Below are 18,317 nucleotides of genomic sequence, written 5' to 3' on the forward strand. Positions count from 1 at the left end.
AGGATCTTTGCAGAATGAGTTTATGCGGAAAGACAGGCCATGAACATTGGTCTCCTCCTCCTGAAATCAGCAAACAAGAATAGCCCTTTTCTTCTCCTCCTGTTTGTGCAGCTGTTGTCTTGCTGGCAAGAGTGGAAGGAGAATGAGCTTGAATCCTGGAAAAAAAAAAAAAAAAAGAAAACCAACAAAAACCAGTGAGTTCCTGGGAAAAGCTGCCTATCTCCTAGACTTGTGCATTAAGGCTTTTGCTTTGTTCCTAGATTCGTGTTCAGGCGTATCATTAGCATTCCCTGCTCACTCCTTCCTCATCCTCTTTATGTGCCAGTGACAAGTGTAGGACTAATTTTCTAAAAAATAAATTGGGAAAAATTTGATAGTACAACTAAAAAATACAACCACCCCACACCACCTACCACTGCACACCTCAGCTGGTGAGAGGATATTAGCTAAGGTGGACAAAGCCTGTTTTTCGTAAAGTTTGGATAGAAGCTGTGACTTACTGCCAGTTTTTGTCAATTAGCTCCGTATATGCTGTTTTGGCAACCCAGACAGCTCCTCTTTGCTAGCGGCAACAAATAAGCACCTTGTTGAAAGAACATACAGCTGTTACCCAGGGACCTACTTAGCATATTTATTTTCAAATCCAAGTTCTAAAAAAAAAAAAGCAAGCAGGGTAAATTGTTTTCCTAAAGCAAGAGAAAACACACTCGGGGACACTTTGTACCAGAGCCATTCGGAGATAACAAACTCAAGCAAGTTGCCCTATCCTGCCCTGGTGGCACATCCAAGTGCTGAGGGAAATACTCAGCAGCCAGTTCAACCAGCCAAGTACAGACTTTTTTAAAAGTTAACACCCTTGGCCTTTGGTTACAGAGACACAGGAACTTGGTTTTACCATAGAAACACTTCTAGTGTCAGTATTTATTTTTACCTTAATATACATTTATACAGGCCATAATAAAAAGGCTATTACGCAACAGTTCAGTGAGTTATTACCTAGTTTCAAGAATAATGCATGCAATTACAAAGGAGAGGTAGAAACACCGTATTAAAGACCTAAAAATACAAACATTATATAAACAAACACTTTCAAATTAACTGTTGGAATTTCATACAGATAAATAAGGTAAAAAGTACATTACTCTGTCAAAGTAAAAGAAACACATGGTTATCCAAACACTGAAACAATATTTTGATGTGTAAGCCCTGTACAACTTTGTCAAATAGTTCAGACCACTGTGTTTAAGAGGATTAAAATGATTTTGTCCTGGAGAATGGTTTATTCAAGTATTCAAGCAGTTGAGTAACAAAAATAGTCCCAAAAATAAAGTATAGGAACCAGTTCCAGAGAAGCTGATCTGCCTAAATACTTTGCAAATCGCTGTCCTGATGATCTCATGGGATGCTTGAAATGATAACGCCTATAAGGCTAAATGAAGCTTCCCACCTCTCCCCCAAAATGCACACAAAATAATCCTGATTTTTCACACACTGTATGTAGACACTCTACACCAATTTATCAGCATCTCAAAACCCAGTATTATTTTCTGGTTTTGCATGGTTCCTTGCAGAACCTTTCAGTTTACACTATTTATTGTAATACTGCCCAAGAAACAAACCACAGAGAACTGTCATGACACCCCTAGAGACTGCAGGCATTAATGCACATACCGCATGCACAACAGAAGATGCAACCAAATCTATATAAAAAGCAAACAACCAGCAACTCAACATTGCTATTACTGAGAAAGTCCAGAGCAGTAGTTACTCAAGTATTAGACAAATAGGTATAAAATGGAAAGGTTCACATGAATACAAGTTTTTACAGCTTGTTTGAAAGTCTTCTAGAAGCTACATTTGAAATTCTGAAAAGAATTTTATGTACACTGAAATGAAATTCAGCCAAGTCCATTGTGCCTTCTTTCTCTAATTTTTTTTAATACAGTTCTTCAAAAATGAATATACAGTTACTTTAGTAAATTAGTGCAAAACAAAATATTTTGGAAGAAGATCATCAAATTGCATCCACATCAGCTGAAAACCCACGGGGGATTCTGCACAGATGAAGCACGATTTCTTCTATCCATCTTTCCCCCGTGTAAAAGGGCTTTCTCACCATCCCTTCATATGACAAGCTGAGCCATGTTTACAACATGTGAGCTCCGACACAAGCCAGCTTAGCCCTGAAAGCTTCAAACAGCACTTACACATGATTAAGGGTTTCCCAAATTCACTCTGCCACATTTTACGGACAACTTAAAAATATTTTTCACAAACTTTTGAGGGAATCTTCTGAGGGAAATGTCCTTTTGTACCTGATGCAGAAGGATCCACTCTCTACAAACCTTGTGAGGAAAAAACCCAACCCCTAATCATTCAAGTTCAAAGCGCACGTACAAGGATCAGTTTGAAATGTGAAGAGAGATTCTTCTAAATTCTGTTGCTAGGAAGAAAAAGGAGCTGCTGGATTGGTAAGGCAAGTGTACTTTTGGAATTTCTCCTCTTTGAATATGCTGCTGTTTCTTTGGTAGTCACCACAGAAATGTCAGAATCATCTTCCATGTGGGGCAGAACAAGGACAACAATTAAGCTGTAGTGAAAAAAGTGCAGTATCACTGATGTGGTCCCTTATGTTCACACCATCTGGTCCTTGGGATATTCCTACTGCTCATATACAGCCACTGTGCTGTAGCAAAGTGCAGAAAGCCTTCGCTCGATGCTAGATTTATCTGCAGAGAGGTAAAAAACAGGTGATGACTTCGGTGTTATTTTACAATGCATTAGTTTAATGTACTTTTCAGTATTTTCATTATTCAACGTAAACTTACACTTGTGTACATTTTCTATATCTGCAGGGTCTTGCAGTATTTTAGTCAGTCCTTCCAGCAGTAAGGCTGCTTTGTGGTATCGATATGTAATATCTTCAGTTTGCTGAAACATCTCATCCAGAGCCGCGGACTGAACCTGGAATCATTCAGGAGATTCAGTTACATAAACTGCATTAAGTGAGTAATGAAATGAAAAATTCAAAATGAATGATATAAAAGTGTCACCAAGAAACTATTTTTGAGCCTCAAGTTAGCTGATCTATTTTTAACACTGTAAGACAACAAAACGAAGCCTGAGACAATATAGCGCCTCTGCTGTAGAAAGATATTCTGCATGTATAAGCTATAAAAGCACTTTTTGATCTTTTGTGTTTACAGGTGTTACAACGACATGAATAAATAAGCTTGTTCTTATGCCTACATTCTCTTGTAAAGGCAACAAATTAATCGTGCACGACTAGAGCATTATTTGGCTTAAGTACAATATTTGCCAGTCTCTTTTGTGTGACACCTATGTTAAAAAGACTTCCCTCTCATCAAAAAAGCAGTTAAGTTGCCTATATAGTTACTGCATCTGCTCCAGGGCAGATAGAAAGTTTATCAATTACATGAAAAAGCTTCCACATGTTTGCTACCATTTTTGCTTTATATGGACAGGCTGATGTTCTTCAAATTGACCTGGTAAATTGATGAAGCTACTTGTGTTGCTTCTGTGCCTTAGTAAGCCTCACTGGGTGAGACTTCAGCAGACAGGGCTGTGTGGCTTAGGAGTTCATTTCCTAGTGTTTATGTACCAAATGTGCTGATGTAGGGGAAATGTCCCTGAAGAACAGTATCTGCCAGGAACTTTAGCCACAGTTAAGGCAGGGCAGGAAAGAGAATGAAAGACTGACAAAATAACCACGAACAGAATCCTGGAAACATACATTCTACTCTCTGGTTGTGTAGAAGAGGTATGTGAGAGAGCAAAGCAATTTGTCTCAATGTCCTATCATTTAGGGGCAAAGTGTGACTTACCATTTCTACAGCACAGCTGTAGATCAGTTTCTCTGCAGTTACACTGTTAATTTCATCAATGAACCTTTGCTTGTCTGAAAAGAAACGATTCAACTTTTCCGTCAATTTCTTGCACATGCCAATACAGAATTTGTATCTCTCATTCAGGTTTTTCACAACTGGAAGAAAGGTAAGAAGAAATTAAAAAAAACCCACAACCAAAAGCCAAAAAACAACCACCAACCAACCACATACCCTAAGTTCAGCTCTTCCCAGCACTAGCAAAGTCAGTTTAAACTTGTGCTTTTAATGTTTATTTAATCTGCCACTTCTATGAATTAAACATATATCAAGGAATTTCCACTGCCCATTTCTTAAGTTTCTAGCTGCATCTTTGTTTACTATCAGAATTGTGCAATTGTACATATCTACAATTCTCTTGTACAGAAGAAAACAAACAAATGTTGCAACTTAAGCTTTTTGAGTTATGTATCAGCAAAGAAAAATCACAAGCCAAACAAATTAAGATTACGTTGCACCTACCTTGCTTAACAGCAATGGATGGATTCAGTTTCCCCGATTTGACCTGTGCTTTGGCAAGATGCAGAGAAGATGCTAGTAACTGGGCAGCTTTCATGTACAACACCAGCTGCTCTACTTGTCTAGGGAGAGGGAAGGGCAGGGAAAAAGTATATATCAAAATATATATATATCAAAACACTTTTCTTAAACACATTCAAGCCATGGGCAGACACCATTTTTTAATCACAACCCTACACAGGACCCAGCAGCAGCGAAGGAAGACAGATGTTTAAAATGCAACTCCACCCCCTCCCTTCCCTTCACAAACACGCTGTCACGAGTTGAGAGTACATCTGCTCATCTAGTAGCTGCACCAGCAAATACAAACTGCTTTAATGTAGACATTTTAAAAAACAACGCTTATTTGTGGGGACTAACTGCCTGAGGCCAACATCTTACCACAAGTGACTGGGTGTACTTTTCTCGCTGCATCATTTCCTATGCCCTGGAATTCTCAGTCGTGAAAAGCAAACACTTTGCAGGGGGCTTTTTTTTGTTGGGTTTTTTTTTGTTGTTGTTGTTGTTTTTTCAGGAAGAAGGCAGGAAGTGGAACTGCCCTTTCCCACCACTCCAAATTTCTCACACTTCTTGCTTTTGATTTTGTGTTAGGGCTGAGTGGTTTCACTGAAAAAAGGTCAAGTTTGGACAGTCCTTCCTTCCCCCTTCCCAGCCTCCACCCCAGTGCTACTGCTTCAGCCCAGTCAACAGGAACAGATGATGGCTCAGATCTGACAGAAGCTGGTACAGATTTCCAAGGTTGGAAATGCACTGCTGCAACTCAGGCCTGAACTCCTCACCATTTTCCTCAACTCATGTAGCAGGCCAGACAAAAAATGCCCTTTTATTTGTCTGCTAGTAAATGTCTCTCTATCCTTTGCTTGTTCTGATCTGTCTTCAGTTGTTAAAAACTTATTCCCATAAAAGATTCTATACAGTAAAACAATCATCACTCCCCAAAAAAAGAGCATAGTTTGAATACATTTTTGCTGTATTCAATATTCACAAATTCTCTTGATACTATTTGACCGCATACTTACCCCCATTCTTTGCTTAGCTGGCTGATCTGATCAACAACTATGCTCTCTTGGATTTGGTACAGCGATACTGCAGAAGTACACAGGTCTGGGTTTCCTCCTCGTACTGCTGTCAGATCCAGAACACATTCTGTAAATGTCAGCATCATATTTAGATGACGCAGTGTATCTGTATGTTCTCTCTGTCAGAGGGAAAGATGACAAGAATTTTGCCTTACCAGCTTATAATGGCTAAGAAGTACACTTAAACTCTTGCTAATCATTTGAGGATTTCTTGGTATGTTCATTCAATGCAGAAATCACATTTTATTAGAGCCAGCACTAGGGACTACAGAGCCAAATAGGTCCAAACAGATCAACAGATATTAATTTGTTCTCTCTTCATTAATGATTTCAAGATACTGTCGCTTATACTTAAGTCTTTAAACAAAGCCAAAGGAATTGGGACATGGAGTTCTATGTTTGCTGAAACTTAAGCAACTAAAGGAATCACAAGTGGGACATATTACTTATTATATTATCAGCAACCCAAAAGTATGCTTGGCACTTGTATGAGAAGCTAGGAGGAATATTTGGCTTTTATTACATAACAGACTTGATATCTACAAGAGAACCGATCTAAACCTTCATACTTATCTGCTACACTCTAATTTACACTTAGATCTAGAATTACATTGCGTTAAAAGGTGGCTGTTGCCAAAGTGTACCATTTAAACTAAACAACTTCAGTTGGAGCAAACAACTCACAGCTTGGTGACTAAGATACTACATGCATAATCTCTGCTGCAAAAAAAAAAGTTAGCTTTCAAAACTAACCAAAAACTCAACTAATCAAAAAATCTTAGCCATATTTATAATCTTTTCATTAGTGATGCTGGTCTAAATACATTTTAAACTCTATCTGTGGGAAGAATACAGTGTACTGTCAAACATTCATGTCATAACATTCAATAGGGATCCAAACACTTTGCAGCAAGATGCGAATGAGAAAACAGAATAGCAATCTGTCTTGAGAAATTTACAGTCCAAGGATAGCATTTTGGTAAAAGACCACCCCAATTTGTGTTTATGAAGTGTCACTCCTCCACACGTTTTATAAAAATATAGGACACTCTTCCCACAAGTAGGATTTAATGTCATCCACTGACTGTGAAAAAGCAGTTAAAAACAATGCCCAGAGGGATATTGCTACTGTCAGCACCCACATCCAGAGACTTGGCATTAAAACAGAGGCCTCTTTGGAAGGCTCTGGTGAACAAAAGCAGTTGTTCCTTTGGTTACCTATTCAAATACACGAAATGCCAGGAGTAACTACCAAAGAGAAATTGGCCATAATTGATACAGCAATATTTTCAAGATCTTAAAAAGGAATATGTGAGACAGTGAAGAGGAAACTACAAAGTGCACTGAGCAGTCCTGTTTTTACCATGTCTCTGTCTTAGCAGCATTATACATTATAAAACATTAAATTATTTTTTTCTATACCTCCATTAAAGTTTCCTCAGGCAATTCAGGAGCTTCAAAAGTGATAAAGCCCTCTAAGCTGGGAGGCGAAGTACCATAAGGCATGTACTTCAGACTCGGAGCTGCCTCGGCTCCCGGAGGAGAAGAACCCATATAAATACCAGGAGGAGAGCCCATATATACACGGCCACTAGTAGAGCAGAGAGACCCTCCAGAACTGTTTGATCCAACTACAAGAAAAATAACACACACATTCAGTCTAATAGGTTGTTCCACCTTGCAGCGCTGGGGCTGCAGATGATAGCAAATGACAAATCAGTAGTCATCACAGATTCACTCTTGGGAGGCTCTCCTCGTTCCTCGCACCACTCTGTAGAGAATGCAAAGGCCTACACCATAATGAACAGTGACGATTCATAAGACAGATTCTGGGAAATGGCTGACAAGGATTCCAAGGCAGAGTCCAACAGTACAGACCAAAGGTTGTGCTATAGCTCATAAAAGCACGCTGCTGCAGACTCCTGCTCATCCTGAGCAAATGAAGGCCTTCACCTTGAGATCTTTGATATCTGGCAACATAGACAACATGCTGAACTGCAGTCAGCTCACACCCCTCGTGTGCTGTGTCTGGTACCATTCACAGCAGCAGGCAAAAATGCAGCATCAGAAGTCTAACTTTTCCTCTCCACCTTTGTCATAGATTTATACCCCCTGTGGTGGAGTAAAGCTGTGTACACAGCATGCTACACACCACTGTATTGTAAGTCTGTGCCTCTGGCCCTCTCTTTAGGAGAGAAAAGGCAGAAGTTATCTGATATTAATCTCTGCTTTACAGAGTACTGTATGGATTAGAGGACCTGCTGTACAAGGCAATAGTCAGGTTACTTGCCCAAGAAGCGGGCAAGCCTAAATACTGCGTTTGAGAACAGTCCATAGTTGTTATGAAAGACTTACCTGAGGTGGTTCTTGTTCTGAGGACCATATGGGTGCAGGTAGGAGGGGTGGCACTGCTTGGAGGGGACCCAACAGTAAACATGACAGCCCGAGAACTTGCCCCACCTCCCATAGAAGGAGGTGCCATTGCAATTCCATAGGCACCCGCTGGAGCTGGAAGAGATGATTTCAGCAAATTAGTCCCTATTACATATATTTGTACCAGTAAGTAATTATATGCAGCAAACTGGAGCACTGCAACACAACATGCTTTGATGTAGCTCCAAGACTTGGACTATTTTGAAGTTCTGAGAGCAAATAAACCAAGCTGAGCGGACAGCCTTGGCGATACGTGAAAAGAGTCAAGATGCAGTCTGCACATATCTTTTTGCTTTCAATCTCTCCCTGTTCTACTCTCACCTAGAAAAGAGCAACAGAGGCTCTCTCTAAGAGCCTGTGGACAACTCGAGTCCTGCACCAAAAGATACAACAGAAAAATTATAAAGGCAGACTATGACAGATCTGGAGGCTAAAGACCAGCCCTGCCTGCAGAACTCATTCCATCTGCTGAAAAATGAGGTGAGAATTTCTGGTGGCCACTTGTAGCAAGAAGCAAGCTGGGGAAGGGAGGAGTAAAAAAAAAAACCAACAAAAAACCAACAAAGAAACACTGACCCAGAATTACATAAACTGGCTTTCATATGAGAACAAGGTAGAATTAGGAAATGAAACAGCCACAAATGTTGTATTAAAAATAAAACCAAACCAAAAAAAAATCCAACACCCCCTAGCCAGTATAGGCAGCTGAAATATTTCTGTGTTTAGCACAGAAATAGATATTTTCCTGTCTTGGGTATTTTTAAAGCTATGCTAAAGAAATGGAACATATTCCTTTAAAGATTAAAAGAAGCCTTCCGTACTGAGGCTAAAAATTGTCAGAACCAATTATCAAAGTTGGAAGCAGAACTGTATGTAGTTGGCACTCCATAAAAAAACCTAGCACAAGGAGACAGCTTGGATGCATCAATCTGTTCCTTACCTGTATCCATTGGTCGCTCTGTATTGAGGCTGTCTGTACTGCCTTGATATAACTGGCCGCCAAGGGTAGCCTTCACTTGTTGATCTGATAGCTTCCCAGTACTAACAGACCTGGAGAGAAAAACACAACAAAGTTCTTCAGTAAGATCTTCCTATCTAACTTGCAACTAAGGATGAATTTCAGATTCTTGGTATTTATTACAGAGAATTCTTCAACAGAAGTACAGAAAGTCTTGAAATTTTGCTGTTCATCATGGACCTACTGAAATAGAGCTAAACATAGAGCCCTTTATCTCTTAAAAATCTGTATTGCAAATTTTGGCACATAGATTTTCAAGAAAAAACTGAATGGGCTTCACAGAGGCAATGAAATTCCATATTCAGATAATCAAAACAAAAAAGGGAACTAGACAGCAACACAAAGCACTCCAGGAAGTCCATGCTATATGTGTACACAGTACAAAATGTTTCTCTTGTATACAACAAACCTCAGCATCTCCTTCACAGCTCACTTTTTGCATGCTCTTCCCTCCTCCAAGCTGCTGTGCACAACGTACATTCTTCTGCCACGTTACCTACCCAACTTTACAGGTTACGAATACTCCAGTGCCCACCTGCCAAATGTGGTTTTACTGTGCTGTTCTCCTCCCTGCTTTTCACCTCCTTGGGTTGAGTGGAAGTGCGTGAAATCCCTTGGGTCAGTGATGTCTTTAGGCTGCAGCGGGCCATCTACCAAGCCCTGGCGATTAGCCAGGGCCAGTAAATTCGAGGACGCTTGAGTTTTAGGTATTTTGAAAGGAGCCGTTGCCTTTAAGAGTCAAGACCAAGAATACACACAAAATCCAAAGTTAGAACCCCAAAATACTCTTGAGAATGGTTTCAGGCAGCGTGTTACCATTTCACATTTTACTGACAGCGGCAAACTTCACATACCTTAGTGGGAGAGCCAATGATCGTTGGTAACGGAGTTTTGAACAGCCAGTCTGAACTCCTAGGTGACGATCCCATATGTTTGGTAGGTGATGTTCCCAGGCTACCTGGCCTGCTTGGTTGCGGAGAATGACTGTATCCATACCCAGCATAGGATGGGCATACTGGGTCTGAATGCTGCTTTCTGAGCTTCTGCTTGTTTTGGTAAATATCTGTGAGAGTAGGAGCACTCTGCAACCTTGCTCCCATCAGAAGTGACTGTGGAGACTGAGATGGTGGTATTGGAGAACCTGTGGGGATGAAAAACAATGGACTAAAATTCTACTCGCACTACTTGGAAAACATATGAATGAAGCCCAAAATGCCAGACATCAACATTAAACTGAAAGGAGATGGGACTGCAAATATCGTAAGATATGTTTGATCATCAACTCACTAGATGGCAAGGAGAATGGATTTAGCTTGTTGGCTATTTGGACTAAGGCTACATTACACTGATGAGATGGTCAAACTGCCAAATAGGCAAGATTTCAGGGCGACAGCTGTACTGGCAGCTGCAGCACCTCTGGCAACCTGCACCAAGACAAATAAAGTGGTTGGATTCAGCAGGAATGGCATAACCAATACTGAAATTTCAAGTGCAGCCGCCAAGACTCTAGGTTGAATAGAGGCTCTCAAGTACTGGAATTATGTTCCTGCAAACAAGTGCATGAATGCGACATTGCATGTTAATGACTTGTTTTGTACGTAATGACTTCATTTGCAGACACAAAAGGCAGCTCATCTCATGGTTCCTGCCAGAAAACTAGGTACTAAAAAGAACCAAATTATTCAGATGGAACGGTTTGGGATCATTACTTTGGGCAGCCATTTACTTTCTAGTCTGACAGACTGAATTTTTTCAAAAGCTTACTATGTACAAAGGAAGTCCACACTCAAGCACGAGTGCAAAGTTTCTCCTGAAGCAAATGGAGACGGAAGAGCTATAAGCAGTCACTTAAACAGAGGGCTTTGGGGTAAGATCTCTTATGAACATCTCACCTACTCAAAGATGCCCTTCCTCTGTCAAAATAAGGAACCTGAAATTGAATGAAAATGGTCTCTTCCTTGTGATATTTTTACATCTCACAATGAGGAACTGTGCAAAGTTACAAACAGTACAGAAGACTTCAGCTTTATGACCACAGTTTCCCAGATAAAATGCTTATCTTTGTATCCTCAAAGAACTGATACTGAAGTGACAATTTCACTTACATTAAAAAAACAAAACAAAACAAAACAAAAACCAAGAGAAAGGCAAAACTGAAAATTAACCATAGTAACTAGGGTAAGTTTTTTAAGAGCTGGCCAAGACAATCTTCTGAGATAGGCTGTTTCACAAATGTATGCTCAAAAAACCATCACAAGCTTCTTGCAATTTGCTCACTAAAGTGCCCAGCTGTTAAGACACATCTTTCAACCTTTTTAAACCTATGCTTTTGCTAGTTAGATTTTGAATGTGAGCTACTTCACCTTCATTTCATTCTACTCCATTAAACATTATGTTTTAGAATAGCCTTTCTGCCTGCAGCTCCAACAGAGGGATCAAGTCTATTTCTCATTAACTTCCCAGCCAAGAATTTACTTGGTTTGAAATCCCTCTGCTCGTCTGTCTCATAGCATTGAAAGCCCCCACCCGTTGTTTCAGAAACTAGTCTTAAATCTCACTGGTTACTGTTCTAGTGTCATTGCCACCACAGGGAAGTCTTCTGAATTAGAAGCTACATCACAACTCTGTTCCAACAACATCTTCAGTCCTTAGAAAAATCTCAGTACAGCTGACCTCACTTCACCCAGAAATGAAAGACAGCTTCCCATACCCATTTAAATGCTGAGAAACAGACTTGCTGCAATTTGTGGTATTTTACAAATAGAAATACCACTGCACCCATTTGAAATTAAGACATAAAGTCAAGTAGGGAAAGAACACAGGAAACAGATGAAGAATTGAAACATTAAAAACCCTTACAGCCATCAAAACAGCACTGTGGTATGTTACAAGTCAGTTGGACACTGGCAGAAGGCACTAAACCAAGAGCCCTATAATATTCTATCCAAAGAAAAGATGCGACAAGAAAAGCATACACACTGCTTTGTATTTTCTTCACACACATCCTTTTTTAAGAGAAGGGACTACTTCAGATCTGAGGATTCATTCATTCCTTATCTTTTGTTAAGACTGCCAATAGCACAGCAATTGTGAAGGCAATTTTTGAGACACGCCATAGAACTTATTTCATATGGATGAAACCATTCCCAGATATTTGAAATATGCCTACTCCAAAAAATAAAGGCTCTATCATCTCCAGATGATTTTGGGAAGTATTTAAATAGGGGAAAAACCCACACTGCAGTTTCAACACCACCTCATAGAAAGTCAAAATAAAAAGTATAATTTGTATTTTAGTTAAAAAAGAAAATGCACCCAAAATGTGATAGAACAAAAGAACATGCTGCTGAATTGCATATTTTTATACCCAATACTTCTGGCATTACAGTGTGATTCCATCTTTAACAGTCTCAGAATGTTTTCAAGTCCTATTCCTCCCTGATCACTCCCCGCCCCCCCCGCTGGCATGCCATAATAATTTATGACTTGCAAAGCTTACTGAATGCTTAGCAACGCTAACATCAGATCCCAGTCAATTTCCTAAGGGAATGATGAAAACGTGTTGCATGCTGTACACTGGTAGTTCTTCCTCCTTTTTCTGAGGACTGGCATGACAGAGCTAATCTATCAAAACCAGATTCTGAGAAGCACGTTACTACCATTCATTACAATCCATCCACTTCCATCCCTGTTTAAAGACAGGCATTATCAGAGTTGCTTTTTTGTCTTGAGAAAAATAAGCTTCAGTTGCTGTCTTATTGTGTAGGGAATTAGTTATGGGAAAGGTGTCTTGATACAGCCACAACTGGGCTAGGTTTCTACACAAACTCCGTGCACCACTTACCCAGGGTCTCCTATTAACCCATACTAAGGCAGTGTTGGCTCTCCTCCCCTTCACAAAACACTGTAGAAGATTTATCAAAATACTACTGGTTGCATTGTCCAAAGTCACTCACCTGAGAAGTTTCTACTCCTTGAATCATGTCCTTGAAGTTGTCCACAACAACAGTGTCCAAGCTGCTCAGGTATGGTTCCAACTACGCAAACAAAATCAAAATGTGAATTTAAACTTTATACTTCACCTACAAATGAAGGTAAAGCAAAATAAAACCTAGTTAGTTTGATTCTGTGTGTCATTTACCAGAAATTATTTCTGCGAATATGACCTATTTGGGGAGATTTTGGTTAAGATAATTTCAAGCAAGAATTAGTGTTCTGAATTACTGCTCCAGATAAACACTTTCTAATTGCTAAGAATTTATGGGCTTACCTAGTGGTGAAGGAGAATACGGTCTAGAAGATCCTGTGGATAACCTGCGCCCAACACCCTGTGCAGTGTCAGCTGGTACTGGAGAACAGGAGCCCATCTTCATGAAGCCCATCGGGCTAGTATTTGAGCGTCTCACAACTCCAGCTCTAACAAGGTGAAAAGAATGGTTACACACACACACTATAATAACAGTGGTTCCTTGAAATAAGCTCCAGAATCTCCTAAGGAGGATAATGATCAGTTAAAGAAAATACTGGTATTTAAAGAGAAAGCTATGACACTGAAGCTTATTAAGCTAATAACTTAAGCTAAGCTTCCCATACCGAAAACAAGCAAGATTTAGTTCCCTTTGTTCACGTTGACTTTTTAACTTTCAACACTATAATAGTCTGTTAACTGGAGAAAATTGAAAGGGATAACCCTTAGTACACAGAGGATTCCTAATATTCTAACAACTTTATCATTAAATTTTTAATTTCACAATCAAGTGAAATGTATTGCTGTGAATGCCCGTTTTTATGTCAACAAGCTTATGACAAAAGTTTTCACACTGGGTCTGGTATACAGGTCAGATAACTGAAAAAAGATTAAGGGAAAGGCATTTCCCCAGGTATAGCAACTATTATAAAATCAAAGATCCTGGGAAAAAAATGCAAGGAACCACAGCGTTTGTTTTTGTAAAGATCTCCCGAGTTTTGAGTAGTCTGTTTCTGAGTCTGACCTTCACCATCCTGATCCACAAGTCAGAGAATAAATCTGGCACACTAGAGCTTTGTAATAAAACAAGCTAGTTAACTAACATGCCAAAAATTGTTTCCTTGATATTCTACAGAACAATGCATTCATCTCATCACTACATGTGTGAAAACAAACCATAACTTATTACTGACTTTCTAGTTTATGATGTAGTGCCATATAATACACAAAGAGAATTAAAAAGAGCAAGATTTCATCTTTTTACCTTCTTGGGTTGCATCTGAGTGAAAGAACAAGCTCATTTTGTTTTCATGGAAATTTCAAGTGCCCATCCAACAATCTTGAGATTGTGAAGTACTATTATTTGTTACCGTTAAAATGCCTCTTTAGTATGTTTTTGTGCAGAAAAAAAATGACATCAGCAAGAAGACACGGACATCTGTCAGGGTACAAACACAAACTAGAACAAAGAAAAAGAAGTTTAAAAACCTCAAAGTCACCTTGGTGATCCGTGGGGGTTTGACACGGGGCTGGCAGTAGAGGAGAGGTTCTGTTCTATGCGCTGGTAATTCCGTAGCTGAGTGGGAACTGGGATAGGTGCCGTTTCGCTGCGGGGGGATACCGAAGGCTGGCAATGCCTGAAGTTGGAAAGTATGGAGACAGGAGATGAATATAGGTAGACAGGTCTCTCTCCAAATTGTACCACTCTTGAAATTTCAGGGAAATCTAGGAAACAGGCAAATAAGCTGCTCCTGCACTCCTTGCATGCAATATGATCTTAGCTTGTCCTAATCTAGCTCTAACACTTAACAGCAGGAGATCAGGAACTATTCGTTAGTACCTGCCTTTCTTACACTGGCTAGTATCTGATGGAGCTGAGAGTGCAGTACTAGCTGAAGCACTTCGTCACGCATCACAGTGATCTACAGATCCCTCTGACTTCCTGCCAATTAGCCCGCTCTGTTTACCACGCTTCAAAATAGCGTTCTAGGAAAACCCACTGCGCTAAGAACAGGAAGTTCAGCAGCAGGGCTGGAATGTGTACAAAAGCCACTAAAGCACAGAGATATCCCAAGAGACACCGTGAACTTGCAAAAGGAAAACATGTTATGTAACCAACCCCTGACAAAATGACCAAAACCACACACCTGAACATTAATCCACAGACGCAAGCTACAGATTAGCATTACCCAAGTTCAACTGGAGTGTCAGTGACCAGGCTTACCTCAACGCACTATCTGATAAGGGAATCAAACCACTGCAACGTAATCAGTTACCGATGCTTTTAAAGGAAGACAGAATTCAATGGAATGAATTTCAAAGGAACGGGCTTTTTGGAAGATAATCGGTTCAGTATCTGGTCCTTTATTGACCACCTCTTCACAGAAAGAGGATAAATTCTTGCGGGAAATGTGAAAAGTGTTCTATCACGAACTTTAGAAAACAAGCAGCCCCAGCACTTGCTGCACAGCTACAGCTGAACAGAAATCTGGGTTTCTGGCTGTCTTTTGAGAATTAAATACTACCTCCTAATATGCATAGAACTTCCTTAGCAAAAGAAGGAAGTTTGTCCTTTTATTACCACCTAGTTTCTAGATACAATACATATGTGTGCAGAGCTGTGTGCAAATCTTGTTTCTCTGAGATCCAGAGAATAAAATTAGCAATTAACCACAGGAGAATGAACTGTCTCTACCTATTCTTCCCATTCTGGCTGGAGCCTGAAAAGTGTTTCAGGTTCTTCTACTTGACATAAAGCAGCTAACTATGAGTACAATTCATTCAGTTTGATCAGCTAATCAGAAAAATTAACTGTTTCATAGGGTATAACCTTTTGTAAAAAAAAAAAAATATCACACACAACAAAAGAACATTTCTCAGGAAATAAAAAACCAAAATCCAAAAGTAGCATCTTGTAGACTATCAGACACACACTCTGCTTCCTTCAGACCGTGCCCCAAGCAGCCAGTTAGTGACTAAATTTACTCAACCAATAACTAAACCATTATAGTACAAACACTGAAAGTGTGAACAGTAGACACCTGTTTCTAATCACACGACCGTTTAGCTCTTAACTTAGCAATGTACAGATACCATAACCAGCATATTTTCATAAAACAAGCAACTCTAAGAACTGTGACACCTGGCACAATTTAAAATAGGAAATTACAGTGTATGTTGTACATGGCCAATCCAGAGAAAATGGATGTTGACAGACAAACCATCCCCATTATCTGCCCTTAAGCATAAGAGGTAAGACCAAAGCTGTATTGATAGCCCATGTCAGCAGATTACAGAAACTGCACAAAGATCAGCACAAAGTAGCAATCTTTTCTTGTGACAAGCATTTCTAAACAAATAATGCTGACTTGCAGCCCTGTAGTATTAACATAAGCCAAAAATACACCGAACATAATAGCTTTATTCCACATTTAGCCACTCATCCTCTTTCTATTTGTACTGAAAACATTATGAAATTCATTGCTTGGTCAAATGGCAAATCTAACCCTTTTGTTTAGATATTACATGTGTAGTTAAACAGCATGATTATGCTTTACATTTTCCAATACAATACAGGAAATATTTCAGCCACCACTAATGAATATCAGTTCTATTTCAAACCAGCAGAAACTTAGTCTACAACCATGCGGAAGAAAGAGGACTTACTAACAGTCCTGCTGATGGAAAAGCTGCAATACATGTTTAGTTCTTTCATGTGGCTTCTTTGGTATCTTGTGAGACACAAAACACAAAATTCACAGTAACTGCTTGCACAGAAGCCACACCCAGCTACCAGCCACAAGACAATCCAGCCACGAGACACAAATCCATAGCAAGCTGGGCTTTTTAAGTTCCTCTTTCTCTCACAACTTTTTAAAATGCATACTGCATTCAACAACTTGATTTACTAAATGAAGACTCTGTTGTGCTTCCTAACACCAAAAAGGCCAAGCCAGTTATGTCTCTGAAGTTTCTGTTTTCAACCAATTCAAAATTTAAACAGAAGAATGCTCTTCTTCCTTAAGAAAATCTTGCAGAGATGCATCAGAGCCAGAAGTTAGCTATGCAACCGTCAACCATTAGAATGCATAAAGTGTAGAGAGCCTGAAAAAAGCAAGTCTAGCTTCTACTTCAGTTTCCAGTAGTCATTCACTACTAAAAACCCCCGAAGGTATAGTAGCAGAGAACCTTTCTATAAGATAGGAAATACTAAGCTTACAGCACACACCTGTTAGCTGTGCCAGAAGTAGTACTTCGAGAAGAGGCTGAGGATGGTTTCTGTACAGTTCCTGAGCTTCCAGAAATAGTTAACGGTGACTGCCTGTGAAAGCAAAAACCACTGTCAAAAGACAGGTCTTCACATCAAAGAAACTATCTACTTTGCAGCAAAACTTTATGAATTTGAGCTGTTTACATATTGCTATTAAATTCAACTTGGCATATTAATCTTTAAGAAAGTCCACACACCTATGTAAACGCATCACTGCCAAAACCCCAGCAACCCCTTCTACAGCTGCAGCATCAATTTTAGAACATGAGACTTCTTTTGGATAAAGCTCAGCACACCTACCCGCCACACATCAAGAACTCGCTGGAAGCCCGCCTGCCAGCTGCTCCCAATGGCATATCATCTACAGTAAGCAGAAGAACACATTGAAAATCAAAGTAATGAAGCAGAACCTTAAAAAAAAAATCTCAAATATTACTGTTGTAGAAATAAGCACTTCTGGCAAACTTCTGTCAACATGTAAAAGTTTTCCACAAACTGTTTTTTGTATGAAAATACCTCAAACATGACCACCAACAGAAATGTAACTGTGGAAGGCAATTCTTTAGCAGGTTTTTTTGTTGTTTGTTTTTGATGGGTTTTTTTTGCTATACTAATTATGATAATTTTGAAATAAAATCCTTTGTTTAAGAGTACAAGGTATCAGCATTGGGAAATTTATAATAAAGAATGCCAGAAGCCCTTCAGAGATCAGCGCATTAATTTAGTCAAATATTTAACATGAGTTGGTGACATATAGAAAATGGCTGACTAGCTTCTTAGTGGCAATTCAGATTTGGATAATGTCATAAAGTGGCAGCATGCAATATGCAAGTCTTTCTATTTTTAAGTCTGGTCTGATGCCTTACCTTTCATGTTAAACATTTTTTATGTTTTTACTTGCTGTTGTTAATTATCTAAAGCTCTACAGCATGGACTATAGATGCTCAGTTAGTCTGGAGGTAGCCAAGAGCCTGCTTCCACTAAGAGAATCCCTGGGCTTCTTACCAGCAATTGTTTACAACTGACTTTTCTTCTACTGCCAAACCCCAATACTTTCCATGACTTTAAATGCCCATGGTATCTTTGGCTTATCTGGCTACTCAGTTGAAGGTGATAACGTTCCAGA

General features: G+C 39.5%; 1 protein-coding gene across 1 annotated transcript in view; it reads right to left on the reverse strand.

Annotated features, from left to right (window-relative positions):
• Positions 1-889: 889 nt before the first annotated feature.
• ULK2 (unc-51 like autophagy activating kinase 2) overlaps positions 890-18,317 on the reverse strand; it is a 40,270-nt gene continuing 22,842 nt past the window's right edge. The window contains exons 14-28 of the mRNA XM_056336160.1: positions 17,492-17,552; positions 17,150-17,242; positions 14,421-14,558; positions 13,225-13,370; positions 12,911-12,991; positions 9,809-10,095; positions 9,490-9,683; positions 8,877-8,986; positions 7,859-8,011; positions 6,926-7,134; positions 5,444-5,622; positions 4,368-4,486; positions 3,846-4,003; positions 2,829-2,964; positions 890-2,729 (exon numbers count right to left, since the gene is read on the reverse strand). Coding sequence (XP_056192135.1) covers positions 2,662-2,729; positions 2,829-2,964; positions 3,846-4,003; positions 4,368-4,486; positions 5,444-5,622; positions 6,926-7,134; positions 7,859-8,011; positions 8,877-8,986; positions 9,490-9,683; positions 9,809-10,095; positions 12,911-12,991; positions 13,225-13,370; positions 14,421-14,558; positions 17,150-17,242; positions 17,492-17,552 — 2,132 coding nt within the window. The 3' untranslated portion in view covers positions 890-2,661. The remainder of the gene's footprint in view (positions 2,730-2,828; positions 2,965-3,845; positions 4,004-4,367; positions 4,487-5,443; positions 5,623-6,925; positions 7,135-7,858; positions 8,012-8,876; positions 8,987-9,489; positions 9,684-9,808; positions 10,096-12,910; positions 12,992-13,224; positions 13,371-14,420; positions 14,559-17,149; positions 17,243-17,491; positions 17,553-18,317) is intronic.

This window comes from Falco biarmicus, chromosome 1, assembly GCF_023638135.1.
Source record: "Falco biarmicus isolate bFalBia1 chromosome 1, bFalBia1.pri, whole genome shotgun sequence".
Lineage (NCBI taxonomy): Eukaryota > Metazoa > Chordata > Aves > Falconiformes > Falconidae > Falco > Falco biarmicus.